This window comes from Mustela erminea, chromosome 5 (genome assembly GCF_009829155.1).
Source record: "Mustela erminea isolate mMusErm1 chromosome 5, mMusErm1.Pri, whole genome shotgun sequence".
NCBI classification, from domain to species: domain Eukaryota; kingdom Metazoa; phylum Chordata; class Mammalia; order Carnivora; family Mustelidae; genus Mustela; species Mustela erminea.
Window position 1 is genome coordinate 89,120,274 of NC_045618.1, and position 26,196 is coordinate 89,146,469.

At 34.0% G+C, this 26,196-nt stretch overlaps 1 protein-coding gene across 8 annotated transcripts in view; it reads left to right on the plus strand.

Moving 5' to 3' along the window:
- The window catches only part of MIA2 (MIA SH3 domain ER export factor 2), an 83,616-nt gene that overhangs the window by 37,409 nt on the left and 20,011 nt on the right, over positions 1-26,196 (plus strand). For all 8 annotated transcript variants that reach the window (XR_004285938.1, XM_032344095.1, XM_032344094.1 and 5 more), the window contains 12 exons: positions 644-754; positions 1,558-1,629; positions 2,254-2,358; positions 7,072-7,194; positions 9,006-9,111; positions 11,276-11,322; positions 12,196-12,286; positions 13,975-14,113; positions 19,204-19,305; positions 20,257-20,317; positions 20,827-20,862; positions 24,815-24,882. Coding sequence is in view for 7 of the 8 variants with exons in the window: in XM_032344095.1 (XP_032199986.1) it covers positions 644-754; positions 1,558-1,629; positions 2,254-2,358; positions 7,072-7,194; positions 9,006-9,111; positions 11,276-11,322; positions 12,196-12,286; positions 13,975-14,113; positions 19,204-19,305; positions 20,257-20,317; positions 20,827-20,862; positions 24,815-24,882 (1,061 nt within the window). In the remaining variant the exon portion in view is untranslated. The remainder of the gene's footprint in view (positions 1-643; positions 755-1,557; positions 1,630-2,253; positions 2,359-7,071; positions 7,195-9,005; positions 9,112-11,275; positions 11,323-12,195; positions 12,287-13,974; positions 14,114-19,203; positions 19,306-20,256; positions 20,318-20,826; positions 20,863-24,814; positions 24,883-26,196) is intronic.

Below are 26,196 nucleotides of genomic sequence, written 5' to 3' on the forward strand. Positions count from 1 at the left end.
TTTTGAATAAAAAGTAGTGGAATGATTGAATCATATAGTATTTCTATTGCTTTCCACAGTGGCTGTACCAGTTTATATTCCCAGCAACAATGAACAACAGTTCCTTTTTCTCCACATCCTTGCCAACACTTGTTATCTCTTGTCTTTTTGATTTTAGCTATTTTGACAGGTGTGAGATGACCCCTTATTGTGGTTTTTGAATTGCATTTCCTTGATGAATGATGTTGAGGATTTTTTCATGTGTCTCTTGACCATCTGTATGTCTTCTTTGGAGAAATGTCTGTTCAGGTCCTCCGCCCATTTTTAACCAAATTGTTTGGTTTCTCCACCTGTTTTTGTAAATAAAATTTTATTGGAACACAGCCATACTCATTCATTTACATGTCTTTGCATTCTTACTACATAGGCATATTGGGACAGAGACTACATGGCCTAAAAGCCTAAAATATTTACTCTCTGGCTCTTTGTAGAAAAAAGTTTGCTGACCCCTGCTAGCATTGCTGTTATTTAAATGGTATAAAAATGTACAAATATGTAAACTAAATTCATTTGATTGATAACACATGTGTTTGATTATACTTGTCTGATTTATCATAACCCAGAAGTTCTATTCTTGTCTTATAAAGTTGGCTTCCTTTTTTAGACAGTCTGTGAAACTCTGAACAAGACTAAATCTGAACTTGAGGATGAAATACTTGTTCTGGAAAACCAATTAGAAGAAGAGAAATCTCTACATTCTGAACAAGATGAATTGGTAAGGTTTTTGTTAAATGAGGAGACTGTAGGAAAAGGAAGGTTACTGAATTTTAAGAAATTAATAGGTATTGGGGTGCCTGGTGGCTTATTCAGTTAAGTGTCTGACTCTTGATCTCAGATCTCAGCTCTGGTTGAGGTCTCAGAGTCATGTGTTCAAGCCTTGTGTTGGGCTCTGTGCTGGGCATGGAGCCTACTTAAAAAAAAAAAAAAAAAGTTAAGGTATTGTATGCATTCTAAAAAAATCCAAAAAATATAGAAGGCGGTTAAGTAGAAAGTAAAATTTTCAAGATCCACTAGCCTTTTTTTTTTTTTTAATATGTTAGTGATTACCATTATCATGTTAAGTATCTTGCATATTTTTAGAGAGATTTTCTATATGAACTATGAAGTAGCTCACATAAATAAAGTTGAATAATCACATACATGGTAGTTTTTTTTATTATACTCAAAAGGTATTTTGAGAACATTTTAACTTTGCTTTATTTGCCATTTATTTTAAAATCTGTTTTAAGGAAGATCTAGATGTGTGTGATTATTTAGTAAAATATGTCAGTGAACTTAATCTTGAGATTATATAGCTTAAACATCATGAAATATTAAAGATGAGATGAAATACTATTGCTGTCTAACTTTCATATAAAATCTCTAAGCATATGGCTGACAAGTTTTCTTAGAGTCCTTTTTTTTTTTTTAGAGTAGCTGTATTTAGGTTAACAATATAGCTAAGGTATGTGGTATCTTAGAAGCTGGAGAGATTTTAGTGAATAAGTAGTCATTTATTGATCGATGTTCTCTTTCCAGATGGTGGATATTTCAAAAACGATACAGTCTCTAGAAGATGAATCAGATTCTCTTAAATCACAAGTGGCTGAAGTAAGTTGAATTAGCCTAGAAGGTTTGTTGCTTTTGAAAATCATTTTAATTTTACTGTTTTATGTTTAAAGAAGAAGGTGTAATACTAGAATTTGAGATATTGGGGTCTTAGATATAGTTCCCTTGTAGAAGGTAGTTCAGGAAGGTTCATTTTTTTATTGGACAGATACTTACTGAGTTCTTGCTATGTACTGGTCATTGTTGGAAGGTACTTGGCACTTAATTTTAGTAGACAAAATATACAGGAAAGCTCTCATATAGTTTAAATTCTAGAAAGAGAGGCAGATAATAAAAAGTTAACAAAATTTGCTACAGAGTACATAAAAGATCATAAATGGTTAAATCCTTTATCCAAGGCCACATGACAAGTTCATGACAGAGCCACAACTGGACCCTGATTCTAGACTGGCCTTTTTTTTGCTACCCCACACTGCTTTTCATATTAATATTGGTGTGTTTTTTACTTTAATTCCATGTTTTAGGGAGTATGTGTAAAAATGAACTATTGTATTACATAGTTAATAAATTAATTTTAAATTTAAATAAATTTACAATTTAATTAATAAATTAAATAAAAAATAAATACATAAATTCTTATAAGCTTAATGTATTGTGTTTACTTAGGCCAAAACAACCTTCAGAGTATTTCAAATGAATGAAGAACGACTTAAGATAGCTCTAAAAGATGCTTTGAGTGAAAATTCCCAACTTGAGGAAAGCCAGAAACAGGTTTGTACTCTATAGGGACTTTTAAACGGTGAATATATAATTATAAATGTTCTGGGCATACTCATGACTGACCCATGCTAGGGGCAAGATTAGCCTTTTCCTGGGAAGCAGGAGAGCAGGACTATCTCCCGTATATCCTTTGGTGTCTCTTTTATATAGGGTGCAAATTGTATACTCCTGGCACCTTGTTCCTCCAGTAGTTAAAGTAATCCAGGGCAATTTTTTTTTTTTAAGATTTTATTTATTTATTTGACAGAGAAATCACAAGTAGGCAGAGAGGCAGACAGAGAGAGAAGGGGAAGCAGGCTCACTGCTGAACAGAGAGCCCGATGCGGGGCCCGATCCCAGGACCCTGGGATCACGACCTGAGCCGAAGGCAGAGGCTTTAACCCACTGAGCCACCCAGGCACCTCTCTAGGGCAAATTTTAATAATCACAGCAAATAGCATTTAGTACCAACTCCTTAAAGCCAGACTGAAGGAAGGAAGAGAATTATTGCAGCTATGGGTCTGGAGCCTAAAGATAGAAGCAGTTCTGGTGGTAGATCAAATGGATTTAGCTTTAACCTTTTCCTTCTTAATAGATAGATAGATAGATAGATACTCTCACACACCCAAATATATTTCCTGTCTCACTATTCTTCCAATAGAGGAGAATTTTCCATGAGAAAATTTTTCATTGATTACATTATTTGCAGTTTTTTAAAAAAAATGTTACAACTGAGCCATGTGATGTGCTCTAAATGTTCTATTTTATCCAACATTTTCTTTGCTCTACGGTAATTGTTTTGTTTCCTATATACTTGTCTGTATATCTGTCTTCTGGAGATGCTGAAAATCTTATTTATGCATTCAGATGCTTTGTTAATATACTGATTTTACTTTTTTTTCTTGAAGCAATCCTTCCTGGGGTCTTCCATCTTCCTGGTTTGATAGGAACTTGTTCTCTAGGTCTGTTAATGCTTCTGCTGTCCCGAGATTTCACTTCACTCCCATTGTCTTTCTTCTGTGTTGTATCTTTTATTTTCTCTATCTAAGATGTGCTCTTTTGTGGTTAATTCTCTTGATAAGCTTCTTGAGAAAGAGATGTAAATGCTAACTTTTTAAAAATTTACATCTTCTTTTTTTTAAGATTTTATTTATTTATTTGACAGACACAGATCACAAGTAGGCAGAAAGACAGGCAGAGAGAGGGAGAAGCAGGCTCCCTGCTGAGCAGAGAGCCCAATGCAGGGCTTGATCCCAGGACCCTGGGATCATGATGTGAGCCGAAGGCAGAGGCTTTAACCCACTGAGCCACCGGTGCACCCCAAAATTTACATCTTCTTGAGAACATCTTCATTTTGGTTGGTATCTTCTGAGTTGAAATATTTTTTTTTTCTTGAAATTTTGACATTATTGGTCTATTGTGTTCATTTTCCAGTACTGCTTTTGAGAAGTCACATAGTATTTGGATTACTGGATCTTTGTGATCTGCTCCTTTCCTCCCTGGAAGCTTTTAATATCTTTCATTGTTTCTGTTTCTCCAAAATGTCATTATGATGTGTGGTGTTTTTTCATACATTTGTTGGATACTCTTAGTTTAGAAACTTTTGCTCTTGATTGAGTTCTGGGAAATTATTTCCTGCTTTTTTTTGGGATTTTTATATGATTATACAATAATTATTTGAAGATGTTCTCTTTGATTTCTTTGTTTATATGGAAGTTTTATTGACTTATTCTTCTATATTTTTCCATTTTAAGTGTTCTTTTTGTATTGCTTATGCCTCTTCTTAATTTATGCAAGCCATGTTCTTATCTTGCTGATATTTTATTTTTTCTTTTTGAAGTGTTTTTCAGTTCCCTGAGTTGTCTTGTTTCCTTTAGTTTCTGTTTTGGTTGTATCTTTTATCTAAGAGTTTCTTTTTAAAGTCAAGTATAGGTGATTCACGGCAGTCTGCTCATTTGTTAGTGAATCTCTCCATGTCTAATTGGAAGCTCTGCGTGTGTTATTGGGAGGCTTTTCTGTAGGGTAATCTGCCTAGGATGTTTCGTTGGAAGATCCCTAATTGTTGGCATTTGAAGACCATTTTCCATAGGGATGATACCTCCTCATTCCTGTTTGAGAGGTAGAAGCCCATTTGCCAACAGTGAGATGAGCAGCTTAGAGTGGTAAGGGTTGTTGGTTTGTCACTATTTAGTAAGTTATCTTTCACTTAATACTTGTGTGTTTTCAATATTTTACTCACACTTTCACCTGGGGCATGTGTCTGAGAGTTTCATATTCTGCCTCTCTAGAGAATAACTTTCTAAGCTTTTGCCAGATGTGTATGTATGTGTAAGTATGTGTGTGGGCATGTGTGCATGCATGTGAAAGATGAGAGTGGGAGGGAGGGATGAATGGAGAGTAAGAATATGTGTGTATGTGTGTATATTTATATATGTGCAGGGAGGACACGAGGGACTTTCTGACTTTTTTTGTACATACTTTCAGGCAGTCCTTCTATTTTCAGTCCCACTTATACCTCTAGTATTAGTGCCCCCAAATTATGAGCGTTTTGGGTTGTATTAAATCAACCTGCATTTGGACTTTCCCATCTTCTGAGTAAATTTCAGCTTTGCTGGTCTGCTAAATCTTTTTTTTTTTTTTAATATTTTATTTATTTATTTGACAGAGAGAGAGAGAGATATCACAAGTAGGCAGAGTGAGAGGGGGGGAAGCAGGCTCCCTGCTGAGCAGAGAGCCTGATGTGGGCTTGATCCCAGGACCCTGAGATCATGACCTGAGCGAAAGGGAGAGGCTTAACCCACTGAGCCACCCAGGTGCCCCCGGTCTGCTTAATCTTTTACTATACTTAATTCTCTTTCTACTTTTTTTTTTTTTTCCATAGTGAGTGAGTTGGAGGGAGGGGTAGAGGGAAGATGGAGAAATCTTAAGCAGGCTCCATGCCCAGTGGGGAGCATGATGTAGGACTCAGTCCCAAGACCCTGAGATCAGGACTGGAGCCGAAATCAAGAGTCACTCAACCAGCTGGGCCACCCAGATGCCCCTCTACTTTCCACTTCTAGAATTACTTTTTTTTTCATTGCCTATTTTCTTTTTCCTTGTGGGTTTATGCTGCTGCTTTTTTTCGTTTTCCTAAGTCTTTTAGTAGGTTTACTTTCAATTTAGTAGATTTCAGGAGAAAGTGGTGGTAAACCTTGTATAAAATTACTCTGTTGTAATAAAAACTGGCCTTTTCTAGCTTGAAAAAATTTCATCTAGGTTGTCCTCTTTTTTTCTTTTTTGTTGAAATATTTATTAGAGAGAGAAGGGTTGGGAGGGGCAGAGGGAGAGGAAATGAGAAACTTAAGCAGACTCGATGTTGAGTGTGGAGCCTGACATAAGGTTTGGTCCACAATAGGGCAGAGTTCATGACCTGAGCAGAAATCAGTAGTCAGATGCTTGATCAACTGTGCCACCCAGGCAACCCTAGATTGTCTTACTCTTTCCACTTGCTTTCATGTAATTCCTTTTTAATCACAAACGTTTTGAAATAAGCTGTTCTATATTCACTGATGTCATGTTTTAATAACACTCCTTCTCTAACTTCTTAAGATTGCATGCTGGGTATGCAGTTTCTTTGTTTTTTCTTATTTTTTTAAAAGATTATTTATATTTATTTGAGAGAGGGAGTTACCTAGAGAGAGTGAGCATGAGCAGGGGGAGCAGTAGATGGTGAGGGAGAAGTAGACTCCCTGTTGAGGAGGGAGACCTACGTGGGGCTCCATCTCAGGACTCTGGGATCATGACCTGGGCTGAAGGCGGGTACCTAACCAACTGAGCCATCCAGGCACCCCTGGGTATGCAGTTTCTTTGGTAACTTACTGGAGTCCACCTAATCAAAAATTCAAAAATTTGTCTTCAATCCTCATTTGTTTTTAGTCTGTTGGTGTTATACATGTGTAGAAAAAGTTGTTTTCTTGTGCTAAGAAATATGCTAATGAAGCCTTAGTTTTACAGAGAAATCCAGTAATTACTGTTTGATAGAATTGAGTTTTAAAGATTTAATAAATTTGGACTTTCATATTTATATGGGCCATTTCTTTTGTGAATTGCTTGCTCATTCATTTTTTTCCTATTTTATTGACTTCTAAGATCTTTTTGCATGTAAAGATTATTCATTGTTGCATATAAGAATTCCTTTCTAGTTACTTGTTGGTTTTTAGATTTTGTGCTATTTTTTGATTTGTGAAGCTTCTAAGTGTTATATAGTCAAATCTATACTTATCTTTTGTGTCATGTTCAAAAAGTATTTCCTGTAAAAGTATATACACAAAAAAGATTGATTTTGCAGAATTTAATCTCTTCCAGATTAATGGTATCTCTTAACTATAAAACAGCACATGATTTTTAAAAAAAAATATAGGACTTAAGGGATGATAAGAAATGACCAAATATAACATATACGTATGTTTCAAAAAGCCTTTTATTTGCTATAAATTTATAATGTAAATCAGTTGAACAGTGTTTAAATGTTTCTTATTTTACATTGTCTTTCTTGGAAATTCTTTGAAATCAGGAGCCTGCTCTTTATTCCCTTCTTTCCTTCTTTCATTCTTCCTCACTTCCCTTCTCAGCAACACGTTGTGTTGTATAATACCTATTAATGATACATCTAAATATATAAAGAAATTCCTCTATACATAAGTATGAAAAATAATGAGCTGTTTTTTTGGGGGGTTCGAACTTTAGCTTTTACAAGAAGCTGAAGAATTGAAAGAACAAGTGAATGAACTTAATAAACAGAAAATAGCATTTGAAGACTTCAGTGTAGATGCAGAACAAGTTCTGTGTGATAAAGAAAATCAGATTAAGGTAAGTGGCCCTGCTGGGTTTAGTGACTGTGAGTCAGCTGGAATTTTGTACTAATTTTGAAATTTGAAAATTTTGTCTTGGCAGCTTTCACTTTTATAATTATTTGGTCAAATTTGAGTATGTGTACTTCTTTGGCATTCATTTTAATTTGTACCACTGTTGTCATTCTTGCTCCTAAATCCTCCTTGAAGACTTACAGATTTGTAACATATATTATATATTATGTAATAATATGTATTATATCTTTTATAATATATGTCATATATTAGATACTAATAACATCTAATTCTATTAAGAAGAAGTTGGAAAGAATTTTAGAAATTAGACAGATAAAATTATATGTACTGGCTGGATATCTGTAATACCTAGATTAGCTGGTATATGTACTTTCACGGAGAATGAATAGTTTTCAAAAAATAAGTCTAATTGAAACTTGAATCTGGTAGGAATAGAATAATTGATATTATGTAGTATTTGTTCACCTTTTCCTACTCCTTGCTTGCCTCATTGTAGCCCTTTTTCTTGCCTGCTCTTTTAAATCTTGTGCTTTCAAGCTGCAAAGAGATACTCAGGTGTGAGTATTAAGTAATAAAATGTAAAGCTAACATTCTGTAATCTGTGCAGTAAAGTGGAGGTTACCATCTTGAAACCTATATTTTTATGCTCTTTACATTGTTACTAAGAATGTTTTGAAGATTCTAGCTTTAGGAGTTGTACGCATAATTTGGTATATTGTTTTATTTTTTTCCCTAAACTTACCCTGCTGAAGAACTTGGGATTCTTCCTAAACAAAACAAGAATGAGATGCTAATCTCAAGTTCAGTCAAAGCTGTAAGCCATGTTATTTGTGCCTGGAACACTCAAGGGGGAAGAGATTGGAGGGTGGAAATTATAAACCAGAATGGGCTTTTAGGTGGGTCCTTCCACAGAAATACATGGTACAATCATTTTATTATGTATGATGCTAGAAAATCTTTATTTGAGAAAATTCAAAAAGGACTGTTGGAAAGCCTGTAATGTAGCAATTCAGATTCTGTTATATATATATATATTTTTCTTTATTTCAGTGGAACTCTTTAGGTAGTCATTAACTTGAAAAAATCAGATCTGTAAAATCTGTGATCTTTTTATATATCATGTGTCTCACTTGCAGATTTGGTTGACCTCACACAAAATTTATTCATTTAATGGCCACTCTAATTTGTGGCATGTGAAGAATGTCCTACAAGAAAATGTTTTGTTACTTTATAGTCATGTGATGTATTTAGCAAAAATAGACCATCAAAAAGTAAGAATAAACAACTTTGGTTTTTAACTTGGAAGGTTTTTTTTTAAAATTAACATATAATGTATTATTTGTTTCAGGGGTACAGGTCTGTGATTCATCAGTCTTACACAATTTACAATACTCATCATAGCACATACCCTCCCTAGTGTCCATCACCCAGCCACCCTATCCCTCCCAGCCCCTTCTCCACTCCAGCAACCCTTAGTTTGTTTCCTGAGATTGAGTCTTTTATGGTTTGTGTCCCTCTCTGATTTGGTCTTATTTTATTATTTCTTCCTTTCCCATATAATTCTCCGTCTTGTTTTTCAAATTCCTCATATTAGTGAGATCACATGATAACGTGTAGAGTTAATAGTCAATAAATGTTACAGTTTTTGAGGGTATTTACATACCTTAATATCAGCTGGTGAATAACTGTTATCTACATAGATTGATTTTTAAACTGTGACTGCACATTCAGAAGTTATAAATCAGTTACACATTACCCTCTTTCTCTTTTCTCCCTTTTTTACTAAACATCAAGTCGCTGACTGAGCGCCTGATAAAGATGAAAGATTGGACTGCTGTGCTGGGAGAAGACATAGCAAATGATGATAACTTGGACTTGGAAATGAATGAATCAGAAAATGGTATGCGATTGTCAAGTTGTGATTCATCCTCTTTTGCTAAAAATCATGAGTCTCTTGTATTTTCTTTTAGTTCCCTGTGTGCACCATGGTCTTTTGTTTTGTATTGTTTTGTTTTGTTTTGTTTTTGGCTTTCCAGGATTTTTTTTTAACTTTAAATTCAATTAATTAACATAAAATATATTATTGGTTTCAGAGGTAGAGTTCAGTGATTTATAAGATTTATATAACACCTAGTGCTTGTTACAACACATGCCCTCCTAATGTCCATCCCTACCTAGATACCCCATTCCTCCACTCTTCTCCTTTCTAGCAACCCTCAGTTTGTTTCCTATGATGAAGAGTTTCTTATGGTTTGTCTTCCTCTGATTTCATCTTGTTATATTTTTCCCTCCCTTCCCCTGTGATCCTTACGGTATTGTATCATTTTGTTTCTTAAGTTCCACACATGAGTGGGGTCATACGATAATTGTCATTCTCTGATTGACTTATTTTGCTTAGTGTATTATATACCCTCTAGTTCCATCCATGTTGTTGCAAATGGCAAGATTTCATTTTTTTGATGGCTGTGTAATATTCACATATATATACACACCCCTCCACATCTTCTTTATCCATTCATCTGTCAGTGGACATCTGGGCTCTTTCCATAGTTTAGTTATTGTGGATATTGTTGCTTTGGATCACTACATTTGTATCTTTGGGGTAAATACCCAGCAGTGCAATTGCTAGGTTATAGGGTAGCTCTATTTTCAACTTTCTGCGGAGCCTCCATATTGTTTTCCAGGGTGGCTACACTAGTTTGCATTCCTAAGAACAGTGTAAGATGGTTCCCCTTTCTCCACATTCTTGCCAACATCTGTCATTTCCTGACTTGTTAGTTTTAGCTGTCTGACCAGTATGAGGTGGTATATCTCATTGTAGTTTTGATTTGTATTTCCCTGATACTGAGTGATTATTGAGCATTTTTTCATGTGTCTGTTGGCCATTTGGATGTCTTCTTGGATAAGTGTCTGTTCATGTCTTCTGCCCATTTCTTAACTGAACTATTTGTTCTTTGTGTGTACCATGTTCTTCATACAATTCTGCTTTGGCACATCTTCTTCACTTATCTCTAATACTCTGTCCCTCTCTTGCCATCACTTATTATTAAGCTTCGGTTAGAATACTGCCTTTTTAGTAAATATTTCTCCAAACTCCTCAGACAGACTTACAGCTTCTTTCCTCCATGTTCTTTTTATATATTGTATATTTTCTCATTGCATCATAATAATTTCAGTGCCTGTTTTTCCCTGTCATGTCAGGTAATCAGATGAATGGGTGGGTAGTTTAAAAAATGAGACAGATACCTTAGGATATTGGTTTTTGTTTGTATGTTTTAATTAGATGGCTCAGTACTTTAATCCTGTCCATTACAAATTGTTATCACCACTGCTGGTTATGGTCTGGAAACTCAAGCAGGAGTTAGGTTCAGTGTAGCTGCTCACTGTATTTTCAAACCAGTTCTTTGACTTGAGAAAAGAATTTTTTGTTGACATAACTGCAGACTCATTGGAAACTGCAAAAAGAGTACAGAAGTGTTTTGTTTCTCTTTTACTAGTTTCTCCCAGTGGTAACTCTTCTGACCTTTGTGTCCTGTCTCTTTTTTCTCCCTCTACCCTTTGCATAATTAATACATATTAAGGAGCAGAAGGTATTTTTTTTTTCTTTAGAAATTTCTTTGGTGATACCATTAATGCACTGAAAGAAAACTATATTCCAAAAGTGAATACATGTTCTTTGTTTTATTCTGCTTTATCTTACAAGAAGCAATTCCTTTTGTAATGAAAAAATGCAAATTTGTTTAATGTCCTTTTAATTTGGAGTATAATTGCACTTATATTTTGTATGCTAAAAGATTTCAAGAATGTTGAGACCTTCTTATTATAAATTTGTTCTTGGAGTCAGTAGTGAAGAACCTCGTTAAATGAAATTGTGGTACTTTCAGTGCCTTATTATTTAGCTTCTTGGGAGCATGTCCAAGGCTATCCTGCCTTATATCAAATTCTTTATTGTAGCAAGAAGGGTGATTATAAGGCTCTAGTTGTATGAACTAATAAAATCACTTGGATGTCTGTTTTGGTGTGGCACTGTTTCCCCAATTTATTGTTTTTGTTTTTTACTATAGATAATCAACCAAAAGGAGCTTTGAAGACGTTGGTTCATGCCGCTAAGGTTTGCATTACTGCATAAATATAAAGAATATAGAGAAGGAAATAGAACTTGGGTTAAATCTGTATGTCCTTAGTAATTATTTTAAAAGACTATTTTATAGTTACCACCATAGAAGAAATCTAAATTTTCAGAAGTGATCAGGATTTCTTTATCAGTGCTTCTTTCTTTTCTATAATAAGTTTGGAAATTCATATTGTTAATTTTTAGAATGTATCTTAATACAGATTTTTAAAGTCTACACTAATGTTTTTGGATAAGGAATATATTAAAAATATTTAGTGTATTTTCTGTCATGTTTCTATCTTTGAGCATTCTTCTTCCTCTGATAGCAGTATTTTCCTATATTCCTGTTGCCCCATATCCTAATTTGAGAAGTAAATGCTAGGTTCACTTTCTTCTGGTTTATCCCTTCTCTTTTCCATTGTACTAGTGGTATCTTGATCTTTACTGAACTTTGTGAAAGCTTGGTAATGTAATTTGAAGGTTGCTTTAATTAAAACTTCTGTGTTGAAAGTAAATATAATGAAAATAGCTTTTTAATATAATACTGTTTTAATAAATAATAATATAATAAATATGAATAATATATAAATAATATTTAATAAGAATATAATACCTTTTTAATTTTAATAAAATACCTTTTTAAGGATGAGTTATTGATCTTCTCTGTCTCTGTTCTGACATTTACAACTAACGACTGTTAAGTTTTCAAGATGGAAGCTGCATTGTTGGTTAATGCTTTATAGGTGACAATTTCATCAGAATGATAAAAGAACTTCAAAAGGTTGGGATGGTATATTGAGATTTTTTGTTTTTCCTTTTTTGGTGTAACTGACTAATGTTTTGTTTTTTTCTTTCTTCCATTCTCTGAAGTTAAAGACTTCTTTAAAAACACTAGAAGGAGAAAGAAACCAAATTTACATTCAATTATCTGAAGTAGATAAGACAAAAGAAGAGCTTACAGGTAGGTTATCTATATCTTTTTATACAGAATGGTACTGTTAATTGAATCAATTACAGAAAGGACCAATTTGATTGTTTTTTTAGCTTTTACTTTTGTTTCTGATTTGTGGAAAATTAGTACTGAGTTTTTTGCTTGTGGTGGTAAAGCCTGATTATCAGTTTCCTCCATATTCATATGAAATAAAATAATGATATTATTTTAAAAAATGTAAAACCACACTTATCTTGAATTTTAGTGTTATATGTGTGATATGGTTTTAGATGTTAAAAAGTAGCATATTAAAACTGTTAACTTTTAAAAGATCATCCCTGTGATCAAGTTTTACCAGAGATGGTATCCAACATTAATATCTGTTAAATAACTGTTCTTGACATTGGCTTAAAGCCTGGGTCAACAGTTTTCTTGTGATGTAGATTTAAAAATTTCTGTGGAAAGACATCATTTAATGTTAGCATATTTACTTTAAACTTTCCTTTTGATGTATATGATTACTAGATGAATACTTATATACCTTTAGAGTAATTAGAATGCTATTACATATGATTGCTAAAATTTTTAATGCTTGTTAGTATGATTTGGTGACTTTTGAAACTGCCCTCAATACACGCAGTAAGTTTCGCATTAAAATTTGTGGTGGGGGCGCCTGCCCAGCTTAGTCCGTAGACCATGTGACTCTTAATCACAGAGTCATGAGTGAAAGCCCCACACTGGGTGTTGAACCTACTTAAAAAGATTTGTGGTGATGATTTATATACATGTTTTGGGAGATGGCACCTCAATCTTAGAGGAGGTCAGAGGTGGAGTTATGAAGTTGAAAGATAAATGAGGATTTTAATAACAATGTGCTAATTATCTAGCACTCATAATTACTTAAAATTGTTAATTTTTGTTTTATAGATAATTCTTTTAGGTAGGTTAGCATTTGAAACAAGCTAAAACTGGTATTTTTCTCTCCAATCTTGATCTGGATTAAGCTAGGGTGGTTTTGTACCATTTCTTATCAGAAGATTGAAATTTCTGATCTGACTTATAACATATATCTAAATTTTGCTTAAAAGGAGGGCTGGCCAGGTTAAGTATTAACCTCTAAACTTTTTACCAGATAAAAATAGGCATTGTTTATTATGTAGAAGTAGTTCACAGGAACTGTTTTTTTTTTTTAAAAGATTTTATTTATTTTTGTGAGAGAGAGTGTGCATACACACACCAAGCATGAGCAGGGGAAAACAAGCAGCAGAAGAAACCGGTTCCCTGCTGAGCAGGGAGTCCGACAGGGGACTCAATCCCAGGATCCTGGGATCATGACCTGAGCCAGGGCATCCACTTAACCAACTGAAAGGTGCCCAGAGGAAATATTGAACTAAAATATTTCACTTTAGAATTCTCATCTCCATAACCTTCTTGAGAATTTTATTGGTTTTTGGCACCCTAACTGAAAATTAGATGCTGGAATTAGAATATTGAAGATTTTGGGAAATCTTCGAGTAATAAAAAAAAATTATAACAGTTTTTCTAGTTCTTTAATTAAAATACTAAAAAGCATTTAGGTGAACAAAATATACATTTTCTGTGGAAAGAATTTTATTTATTAATAATTATTATTTTTGGTAATTTTAATCTTTATGAAGTGTTAATGTGCATCTCAAATATTTACTCCTTTAATCGTGATTTTTAAAAATTTTCTATAGAATATCTTGAAAGTCTCCAGACTGAGCAAGCATCTTTACAGTCAGAAAATATACAATTTGAAAGTGAGAATCAAAAGCTTCAGCAGAAGCTTAAAGTGATGACCGAATTATATCAAGAAAATGAAATGACACTTCACAGGTAATAAAATTATATTGATAAGTTTGCTGTTTGGCAAGTAAAATAGCTTAAAATAGTGCATATTCACCTTATGTGATACTCAAAGTGCTCAATTTATGATTGGGTAATATCTCATCAGTTCATTTTTAAGGACGTTATTTGATCTTGAAACACTTTTTCTTCTGAATCTGACCATTTTTCATACCTTTCCTAATATGAGTCTCATCTAAACCATTATCATTGATGCCTGGTTTATTGCAGTAACCTTATGAGTAGTCTCTTTCCATGTAACTTCCTACACATTTGTTTGCAGTGGCATGCCCCTTCTAAAATATAAATTATGGATATTGTCTCTGTCTTGTTTGCAGACTCCCAAGTGCCTTCATATGGCACTTAGAATTTAATCCAAAGCCTGTGGCCTACAAGACTCTGTTAAGATCTGAACTTTCGCTTCGTTTTATTTTTTTTCCTGGTTATGCCTTTAATTTTTACTTATTCATTTTCTTTTCCCTTCATTACCTTCCAGCCGCACTGGCCTTCTCAATAATCTTTAGTATGCCAAGCACATCTGTACCTCAAGGCCTTTTCTACTAGCTCTTTCTGCCTTGAACTGGTATTACCCTGTGTAAGGTTAAATCCTTCATTTCATCTGGGTCTAGGTTCAAATGTTGCTTCAAAGAATCTTTACCTGATTACCCTAAGATAATAACTGTAATCCCTATCCTCTTGTCTTGCTTTATTTTTCTTTATAGCCCTTATAGTCCTCTGATGAATGATTGTCCTTTTTTTTTTTTAATCTTCCCAACATTAAAGGTAAACTCCATGAAAGAATTGCTTTATTCTCTTTTCTTCTGTATTTTTGGTGCCTAATACTCTGTCTGGCACATAGTAGTTATTCAATAAACATTTGTTGAATATATGAATAAATATGTTTAGTACCTTTATATATTAGAGTGAAAGATTCTATGTATGTGGCAACTGATGCCTAAATGCATAGATACACAGAAGACTGTTAAGACCCTGATCTGGAGAGGGCGCCTGGGTGGCTCAGTGGGTTAAGCCGCTGCCTTTGGCTGGGGTCATGATCTCAGGGTCCTGGAATTGAGCCCCGCGTCGGGCTCTCTGCTCGGCAGGGAGCCTGCTTCCTCCTCTCTCTCTCTGCCTGCCTCTTTGCCTACTTGTGATCTCTCTCTGTCAAATAAATAAATGAAATCTAAAAAAAAAAAAGACACTGATCTGGAGAGCCCAGATTTTCAGATACCACCATAAGATATATTTTTCATCGTAAAAGTAAATAAAATATTACTTGATTTAATTAATTTAATTTCAAGCCCCTTTAATGAAAGTTCTTACAGTTGATCTCATCAATCTTAGTTTCTGTATTTGCAAATTTACCTACTTGTGAAAACTTATTTATTTTCTTTTTAATTTTTTCAATTTATTTTCAGAAAAACAGTATTCATTATTTTTTCACCACACCCAGTGCTCCATGCAATCCGTGCCCTCTATAATACCCACCACCTGGTACCCCAACCTCCCAACCCCCGCCACTTCAAACCCCTCAGATTGTTTTTCAGAGTCCATAGTCTCTCGTGATTCACCTCCCCTTCCAATTTACCCCAACTCCCTTCTCCTCTCTAACACCCCTTGTCCTCCATGATATTTGTTATGCTCCACAAATAAGTGAAACCATATGATAATTGACTCTCTCTGCTTGACTTATTTCACTCAGCATAATCTCTTCCAGTCCCGTCCATGTTGCTACAAAAGTTGGGTATTCATCCTTTCTGATGGAGGCATAATACTCCATAGTGTATATGGACCACATCTTCCTTATCCATTCGTCCGTTGAAGGGCATCTTGGTTCTTTCCATAGTTTGGCGACCGTGGCCATTGCTGCTATAAACATTGGGGTACAGATGGCCCTTCTTTTCACAACATCTGTATCCTTGGGGTAAATACCCAGGAGTGCAATTGCAGGGTCATAGGGAAGCTCTATTTTTAATTTCTTGAGGAATCTCCACACTGTTCTCCAAAGAGGCTGCACCAACTTGCATTCCCACCAACAGTGTAAGAGGGTTCCCCTTTCTCCACATCCTCTCCAACACATGTTGTTTCCTGTTTTGTTAATTTTGGCCATTCTAACTGGTGTAAGGTGATATCTCAATGTGATTTTAATTTGAATCTCCCTGAGGGCTAATGATGATGAACATTTTTTCATGTGTCTGATAGCCATTTGTATGTCTTGATTGGAGAAGTTGTCTGTTCATATTTTCTGCCCATTTTTTGATATGTTTGCCTGTTTCGTGTGTGTGAAAACTTACTTTTAACCCCAGACCAGTACTCATGGAACTGTAGTGGTCATTCTTAGACATGCACAGAATGGCAAACAATTTGAATTGTCCAATATGCACATTCCCAGTCTGCTTTTGTATTTCAGCTCTAATTTTGTCAATGGTTATCCTTTTTGCATTATATATAGTGCCACATTATTGTGCTTTTTGTTGGTGATTTAGTGGTTTAAAATGGCCCCCCGCTATTTTGCTGAAGTGCAGTTTAGTGTTCCTAAGTGCAAAAAGGCTGTGGTATATCTTACAGAGAAAGTATAAGTGTCAGATTTAACAACAGATGTTAAATAAGGTGTCTTTAAACTAACACACATAAAACAGGGTTATGTATTGACAGGTAAATGAAAATCTATCATTAGAGCATACAGAAACGTGATTCTGATTCCCTTAAGAGCACTGGTTTATTATTTGCTAATTTAGGATTTGTGGTGACTTTATAGAATGTAACTAATAGAAATGAAATTCTTCTTTATGTATTTGGAAATGTTGGTAGAAAATACTAACATTACATTGCCATCAGGATGCTGGGGGATTAGTTAAGCTCTGTTATTGCCAAGCTGTGTACTTCAGTCATTATTTGGAGTTTATTCAAAAATTAAAAATTTGCTGTTTATCATGTACCTTTGGGCCACTCGGGACTGCTCAGGATATGTAAGAGAAATAAACTTGACTAAATGGAAGAGCCACAGAGTGGACACCTCCATCAGTGAATTTAGGAATGGATGACCCTTCATTTTAGGTTAGGATGAAAGATACTGTGAATAAAATTTGGACATAAACGGGATTATCTGAGGTTAAAGGAATACTTTTGAGTGTATTTTAAAAATTTGATTGATTGGTTGATTATAGAATTTCAATGAGTAATGTTTAAAATTTCAAAGAGAAAGGTGTTCTCTGTATTAGCTTTCAGAGGTACTACAGAGCAAGGGTGGGAAGCTGAGTAGAATCCTGGCTCTGTGTGTATTGTTGACATTGTGATTTCATTCATTAATCTAAAATGTTTTGAATTCCCCAAATACTCTATATTTCATTTTTATATTTAAAATATTCATTACTCAAATTCAATGAACTGTGCCACTGTTTTTTCTTTAGAGCAGAATATAGAGAGTTGATAGTGTTAGTAAAATGTTAAATTAAATTTTTTGCCTGCATACCAGTATGATTTAGATTCAGTCATTTTCCAGATGCTAGATTGATGTTTTCTGTGATTGAAATATTATATTGCTAGCACTTTTCCAGGTCTAATATTCGAGAGAAGTAAAATAATGTAACACAGAAGCTTGATATGTTGCTTTATTATTATTATTATATTTTTTTAGAGAGTGAGTGGCAGAGAGGAAGAGAATCTTTTTTCAGATTTTTATTTTACTTATTTTTAGAGAGAGAGAGCTAGAGAGAGCACATGAGCATAGAGGGCTGTGCAGAGGGAGAGGGAGAGAGAGAATCTTAAGCAGGTTCCATGCCCAGTGTGGAGCCTGATGCAGGGCTCGATCTCACAAGCTTGAGATCATGACCTGAGCCATAATCGATGCTTAACCCACTGAGCCACCCAGGCGCCCCAATATGATGCTTTAAATATGTGAAATAAGATGTGATTGTTTTTTGTCTAATCATCAAGCTTTTATAGTGCAATTTCCATCATTAATGAGCCTACCCAAATTGAAGGCAAGGTTCCTAGACTTTACTTCTCAGCAGCAGAGGTGTCAGAGAATTTCTGACCATTTTAAATCTAGATTCTGTAAATATACACCTCCTTCCATCTCCATACCCATTATACTTTTCATGCTTCTTCTGAAGGGATGACTTTTATTTTCTTCTAACAGCTATGAAAGGATTGACCTAGCGAGTGCTCTCTTAGCAATTAGTAATGTAGTTTGTGGCATATAAAACATTTATTCCTGCCCTGTTGAATTTCTTCAGTAGTATGTCATGTTCCTCCCCAAAGTTCATGAAGAAGGGAAGACATTCACATTTAGATTGTGAAATATGTTTTCCTGTGGTGTTCAATAAGTATTTCTTGAAGGACCATTGTTACTGATGATATCATGTGAAACAACATGAGTAATATAGTATAATGGAGTCACTAAGTAGTGACTAAGTAGTGACAATAGCTCTATGCTGAGGTTCACTTACTTAGTTTCTCTGTGCTTCCTTTCTCGTAGAGCTATTGTGATAATTATGTAGGGTAATAATATATGTAAGAGTCTAAGAACAATTTCTTGCACATACTAATGGCTCACTAAGTTAGCTATTATTATTAAAAGAACTTCAAGTAGTAAGTACAACTATTACTACTACTTTTATTTACTTTGGATTCTTTAAAAGTGTTTTTGTTTTTGTTTTGTGTGTGTGAACTGTCCTGGAAGCCCAATTACTATGTTAACGACTTAATAACCAATTTAAAAATTACTGATTTACAGTTCATTACTTGGTGACTTCTTGTCTAATAAATGTATGTTGCGCTATATGATAAGTCTTGATAAATAATATATAGTCAGATAGTCTTTACTAATATTTACCTTTGGTCTTATTTTTATGATAAAGTCTTACAGTACTTTATTAGACAGGATGGTTTATAATTTCAGTTTATAATATTAAGTTCCACACCCAGAATATTTACACAGGTACTTTTTTTCTTGCATGTGATGTTTTTAGTGGTATTATGCAAATTGCTTTGTGGGAAGCACCAGTTGCCATATAATTAATAAGATATATTTGATTATCTTATGACATACTATAAAAAAAGATATTTTTTGTTTTAAGGAAATTAACAGTAGAGGAAAATTACAGATTGGAGAAAGAGGGGAAACTTTCCAAAGCAGATGAAAAGATAAGTCATGCATTTGAGGAGCTGGAGACATACAGGTATCAAATATATTTTACTCCTTTCTTTTCGAGGTGGGGAGGGTATCAAAAAACCCAATATCAGAAAAGTAACAAAGCAACCAAAAAAAATAAACCCAATATTTTTCTGATGATTTTTCATTTGGATATCTTGCTATTATGCAATTACACAGAAAATATAAGAAGGAAAAAAATGTTTTCCTTTCGGTGTGTATGATTTTAAATCTCTCACATTAGTTGTACTTGAACATGGGAAATTCTATTTTATGTTAATGTGAATAAATTTGTGAATAGCCATTAATTTCAGGGTCTTTCCTTTTTGGTTCAAATGGGGAAGAATGTGTACAATATTAAGGAATTCGGGAAGTCTGCCTCAAAAAGAGTGAACCACAACTAAAGGTCTGAAAAAGTGTTCATATGTCTGGTTTTTTTCTTGGTTCACTCATCATTAGTTCCATGGAAATAATAGAAAACCTAGAGAAAATAAGGTGGAAGATTTAGCAGTGTCCCAGATAGTTCTTATATTTCATTTTGTGTTAGAAGAATAAGCTTGGGTTTTATCCAAAAGAAGAAATTATTTTACTAGTTGTGTAAAGGTAGTAAGTAACATTTTACTTCACACAGACAGCTAATTTCTTAGAATTCTGTTAAAATTATAGATATCAGAATAAGTTTTCCAAGGTCATGCTGCATAAAAATAAAAACAAACCAATATACCATATAAATTCTTGCATGACCATTGGTTTAGGTAAACCCAAGTAATAGTACTCTTAAAGCACAATTAATGTTAAAATTATGTCAAGAAAAATATACTGCTTTAGAAGTCTTAAAGGTGATTGATGTGTGAAGTTCTGGAGTTATTTTTTATATTAAACAAAGCACTTTAGGTGTTTTAACTGATATTTTCAAGAGACATAGTATATCTTCTCATTTCTTAGTATATGTTAATAGTAGAATGATTATTCCTTATAGAAAGCGAGCCAAAGATCTTGAGGAAGAATTGGAGAGAACCGTTCATTCTTATCAAGGGCAGGTATGTGTGTGTGTGTGTGTGTGTGTGTGTGTGTAAATTAAAACAGTTATGATTTGTTTGAGTTGTTTATCTCTATTTTGATACAGGAATATAGTCACTTGATAGTTGTACACCTCTCTTGAGGTTTTGCACCTGTCTGTGGGACATTTATAGGGAGCCAAATTTCTGGAATAAGAGACCTTGTTTAAAATTGCCATGTGTCCTGCTTCTGTGAGAATGTGGATTGAATAAACATATACCCACATTGGGCTCTCATATTCACTTGGGCTAATTATCTCTTAGTTGGTAACTCATTGTAGTTGATTATTGCATAAAACAAATTTACTAGACAAAAATTCATTCAGTTTTTATTTTAAATCATGTGTATATGAAAATTTGCTTTAAAATGTTACTTTTCAGAGATGCTTGAGTTATTTTTGAGTTTATAAGTTGTGTACTAAATCATAGTGGTAGATGCAAAATTTTTTATTTAAGAAAATCAGTAGTATTTTAATGAATTTCTTTTTCAGATTATTTCCTATGAGAAAAAAGCACATGATAATTGGGTAAGTATCAAATTGTCACGTTCTTTTTCCTAATTTAAATGAGCGGTTTAAAAGGTACACTTCCACACTGCAAATTAAGTTAGTATTAAATAAAATCAGTTTCTTTTAATTTTACTGGTAGTGAAATTATGTTCTTTTTTTTTTTTTTTTTAAATTTTCTTTATTTGACAGGGAGAGAGTCAGTGAGAGAGGAATACAGCAGGGGAAGCGGGAGAGGGAGAAGCAGGTTTCCCGCAGAGCAGGGAGCCCGATATGAGGCTGGAACCCAGGACCCTGGGATCATGACCTGAGCCAAAGGCAGATGCTTAACAACTGAGCCACCCAGGCGCCCCTGACATTATGTTCTTTATGAACTAAATACTTTGTTATAACACAGTTATTCACAGAAATCTGATTTTTCCCTCTTTGCTTTTACTTTGCAAGGATCTTACTTTCTGTCTGTGGGAGGTGATGTAATGTTCCTGGATTAATTGTTTGAGGGCCCTGGATTGCCACCAGTACTTGTGGACAAATTACTTAAGATTACTGGGCCTGTTTACTCACAGATTGAACTAAGTGATATTAAAAGCCTCTTCTAGTCATGAAAGTCATACAATTCGGGTATCTGATTCTCAGTGTTGAATTACTTGCTACACATCAAGAAAAAGATTATTGTGAGAAATGGCATGTCAGTGCTCCCAGAGGAGTACTGTGTGAGGAAATGATAAGGATGCAGGTTTTACTAACCATAGGAATGATCCATTTAACATGTAGAACTGTTAAAATAGCTGGCTTTTGTAGGACTTGTCCCTAGGAGTCTTCAAGGGGAGACAGTTTGCACAGCGGGTGAATACATGGAGTCTGGGGTCAGCCTGTCATGGTTGGTATCCTGGTTCTATCACCTGTTACAACCATTCTTGTTTCCTTACCTGTAAGGAAAGATATAGCAGTAGTACCTATTTCATAGAGTTATTATGATGAATAAGTAAGATAACTCACGTAAGGCTGTTAGCCAGATGCCTGACACATAATAAGCCCTCAGTACATGTTAACTGTTACTACACTGTTGCACTGTAACTTGGGAGATATTTCTTAGATGTGGATATTTCTTGGAGTGGAGATTCTAGCATAGATTCTGAATTAGACATGTTGAATATCAGGGCTCTTCCCATTTCTCAGATTTTGTACTGAGGGTTCAAGTGAAGTTTTGTTATTGAATTAAGCTGGGCTTGGGAGATGAATTAAGTCTTTTTCACCACTCCCTGTTACTTTCTGAATACTAAGAACAGATAATTTTTTAAAGATGAGAAGAGCGTTAAAAAAAAATGAGAGAAACTTTAGTGTCTTGTGTTCTAAGCACTATACTTAAAGGCATTTTGCATATATAACTCATTCAGTCCACATAAGAACTGTAAAATAGGTATTATAATTCAAATTTTACAGATGAGAAAACAGCCCAAGGTCACATGACCAAAGAGTGAAGGGTAAAGATTGAAATTTTTTATTCCAAGTCTGAGCTTTTTCTGTTATTGTACATTGCATTTCTTGTTTAGTAAATAATGACATTGACTTCATGTTAAAACATACAAAAAAGGGGCACCTGGGTGGCTCAGTTGGTTAGGTGTTAAGCATCTACCTTCGGCTCAGGTCATGATCCCAGGGTCCTGGGATCAAACTCCACGCAGGCTCTCTGCTCAGCAGGGAGCCTACTTCTCCCTCTTCCTCTGCCTGCCACTCCCCAACTTGTGCTCTTTCAGACAAATAAATAAAATCTTTAAAAAATGCAAAAAATATCCTTTATGTCTTAAAGTGTTTTTTTTTTTTTTTAAGATTTTATTTATTTGAGAGAGAGAGAAAGAGAAAGGGTGCACATATAAGCAGGGAGAGGGACAGTGGGAGAGGAAGAAGCAGACTCTCCACTGAGTAGTGAGACCGATGTAGGGCTTCTGACATAATGACCTGAGCTGAAAGGCAGATGCTTAACCAACTGAACCACCCAGGCATCCTTCATTTTTTATTTTTTTTAGATTTTATAAAAATAATGCATACTTACTGAATAAAAAGTTCAGACTATATAGAAAAGATGTACAAAGAAGTAATAAGCAATATCACTTTCATTTATTCTATACCTAAAAAAATATATTCAGACATAAATCACAGGCATGTTTTAAAAAATGAAAACATACTATATATTACTGTTTTATATTCTGCTTTATTTTTTTCTATGAATATTTTATATCTATATAAACCTTTCCCATTTGATAAATGTTTCCTTTGTTTCTACTTTATTACTATTACAAATAATTTCACAATTTCAGATGTTACTTTTTTTTTGAGCATTTCTTTGTTCCATCCCATTAGATTTCATCTTTTCTTCCTCTGAACTCACATAATACTTTGCTTTTATGTGTTCTGTGGCAAGTACTGTGGTCGTTTATAGTTGTCCTTACCACAGATTTAAACTTAAGATAGGGACTGTTTCTTTTCCCTTAATACTTACATGTATAGATGTTTTTTTTGATGCTTTTTTGCGTATTTTTTAATATGCAATTATAGATGCTTTTTTGCATATTTTAAGTATTTAATATCTGAATACAGTGTGGTCATTCAGTGAAATGCAGTTTTACCTAACCTTTGAAGTGTAAGCTTTTCAAAAGACTCTAATCATTTAGCATCAGTGATTTATATTTATATTTTTTGTAGATATGTCGTTCATATTGATAGCATTGTAATATTAGTCAAATTTACTTTTGACTTATTAACTTTTCATTGTCTTATGCCTTAAAATCAAGAGTAAATAGTTATACTAAATGTGTGGAAAACATTTAGAAGTGGCTTTGGTTCTGCATTATTAAATGAATTGGTATTTTATTAACTAAAATTGTTATGTAATATTCTTTTTATCAGTATAAAGTTGATTTTATGCTTATATGTTAGAAAGTGATTTATACATGAAATCTTTTTGATAATAATGCTAAAATATGGTTAAGCTTTATTTTGTGTCTGTGTGTGTGTGAGGAATATTTAACATACTTTATTCTTTGGCCAGCTAATGTCAGTTTTAATGTGTACTTCATAATTTTAAGTGAATACATTTGATCAATCTTTTTACTTATAAAAAGTTATGGTTATAAATTGAGTTAATTTGCCTACCTTTGCATGATAAATACATTTGCCCAAGTGGATTGCATTAGTTTGGCCAGGTCTGATATTCCAGACACTGTTGCTTCTTAACTGGAGAGTTCACAGAATGACTGGAAGGCATGCAGTATTCCATACACGTTTAACCTTTGCCCACAAACTGTTTAGGAAAATTGTATGTTCTTGGTATTTATTATAAGTGTAAATTTATTTTATGAAACATACTCTGATTTTCTAACCTTTTATTACATAAACATTTCACTAAACAAATGTAAGACTGTAGGAATTGATTTTTAAAATGCTATGTGCTGAACAGACACGCTGCACACTTTGATTATATTCAGCCATTTAAAAAAATGTCCTATATGGGCATGCTGTGAAGCTGTTATAGACCTTTATGGTTTCACTAAATGGTAGTGATTCCTCTTCAAAGACAGCTGTCTATGATATTATAGCCAGCGTACATGTGCCTAATGATTCTGAGTCTCCATTCCCATCACCCTAAGCTTGGGTCCTCTTACATTGCTTTTGTCATATTATTTGGATTTTACAGCACCAAATGCTGCTGATCCTTGACTCCACATCTATATAACAGCATTCATTGGCAAGTACATGATCAGACTCCAGCCTTGATACTCATCTTCTGGTTATAGGAAACTCATTCCCTTTTTAAAAATTCCCTAAGTTAAAAATTTTACATTGACTTTCTGAAATGGATATGTAAGTGATTATGATATTTATGAGTACTTACCTATCTTTCATTTTACATTTGTTTGTGTTAGTTTTAAGTGTATTTTCAAAAAAAGATTAAAAATATATTATTTTCTTTAAGTTGGCAGCTCGGAATGCTGAAAGAGCTCTTAATGAATTGAGGAAGGAAAATGCTTACAATAGACAAAAGTAAGTATCTTTGCGGGAACACTTTAAAGCTTTAGTTTAGTACTTTATTTTTAATTGTTATGTATTATATAATGCTTTTGTAGGGATAAATATGCATGAATCCAGCATATCTGATGGTGAAATATTTATTAGTTTTATTATGAGTTACTAGATTCTTTTGTTTGAAACACTTGTCTTAGAGAAGTTATTTTAACAGAAGTAAACTGTTCACTTGTTCTTCTGTAAAAAGTATAACTTAAAAAAATTCTTTTTTTAAATCAGAGTAGGAAGAAGGCATTTACAGGGGATGGAAAGAGAAAGGACAAATTTCTGATGTAGTAATTTTCAGAGTACTGGCATCTTTTAGTAGGTGAATGGGTAGAATAAATGTTAATTGTTTCATTCTCTGACTTTCTTTCATTGGATGACAATGCCTTATAAATAAAATGAAAGGGAGAATGAAAGTTTACAATGTATAATCGAAGAGAAGAATAAATACTTTTCTAGGAGGATAGAAAATAGTCTTCCCAGGTGTTAAAGTTTCTTGCCAGAGTGTACTATTAACATTATCCAGTATTAGCTTAGTCTCTTTACTTGTCTTTTCTACTCTGAAATTAAAACTACATGATTAAATATTTTATTTCAGATCCGATGATCAAAAACTAGAAATACGATTCTTTTAAGATGTCACATCTTTCAGATAAAAGGCTTAGGAATGAAAGAGTAGGATGAGTTCACTGGATTCCTTTTTTATGTTCTGATTGGAATCGGGGTAACATTACATTGGAAAGCAGAAGTGACTCAGAGCTAGGAGCCTTGTGTTTTAATCCTTGCACTTGCATTTTGAATAAATCATGTAAACTTTTTGCTCAGTTTCCTTCATTGTAAAATGATAGATTTGAACTGGTTGACCTTGGAAAGCCCTGCTATTTCTAAAATTTTGGGTTCTGGGATTATAGTATTCACTGTAGTCTAGTTTTTTCTTTTTTAAAAAATGATTTTATTTATTTACTTGGCAAAGAGAGAGGCAGTGAGAGAGGGAACACAGCAAGAGGAGTGGGAGAGGAGAAGCAGGCCCCCAGCTGAGCAGGGACTCCCCTACCCCATGCAATGCAGGGCTTGGTCACAGGACCTGAGCCAAAGGCTCAAGTCTCCAAGGACAGATGCTTAAGGACTGAGCCACCAAGGTGCCCCCACTGTAGTTCAGTTTTGAAAACAGAACAAAATAAAGTGATTTCAAAACTCAATAAAACATCACTATCATTAGGCGAAAAGAAGCCTGTTACCCCAAAATAAGTAGTGGGGTTATAGAAAGGTGTTTTGGTCAGAATATTT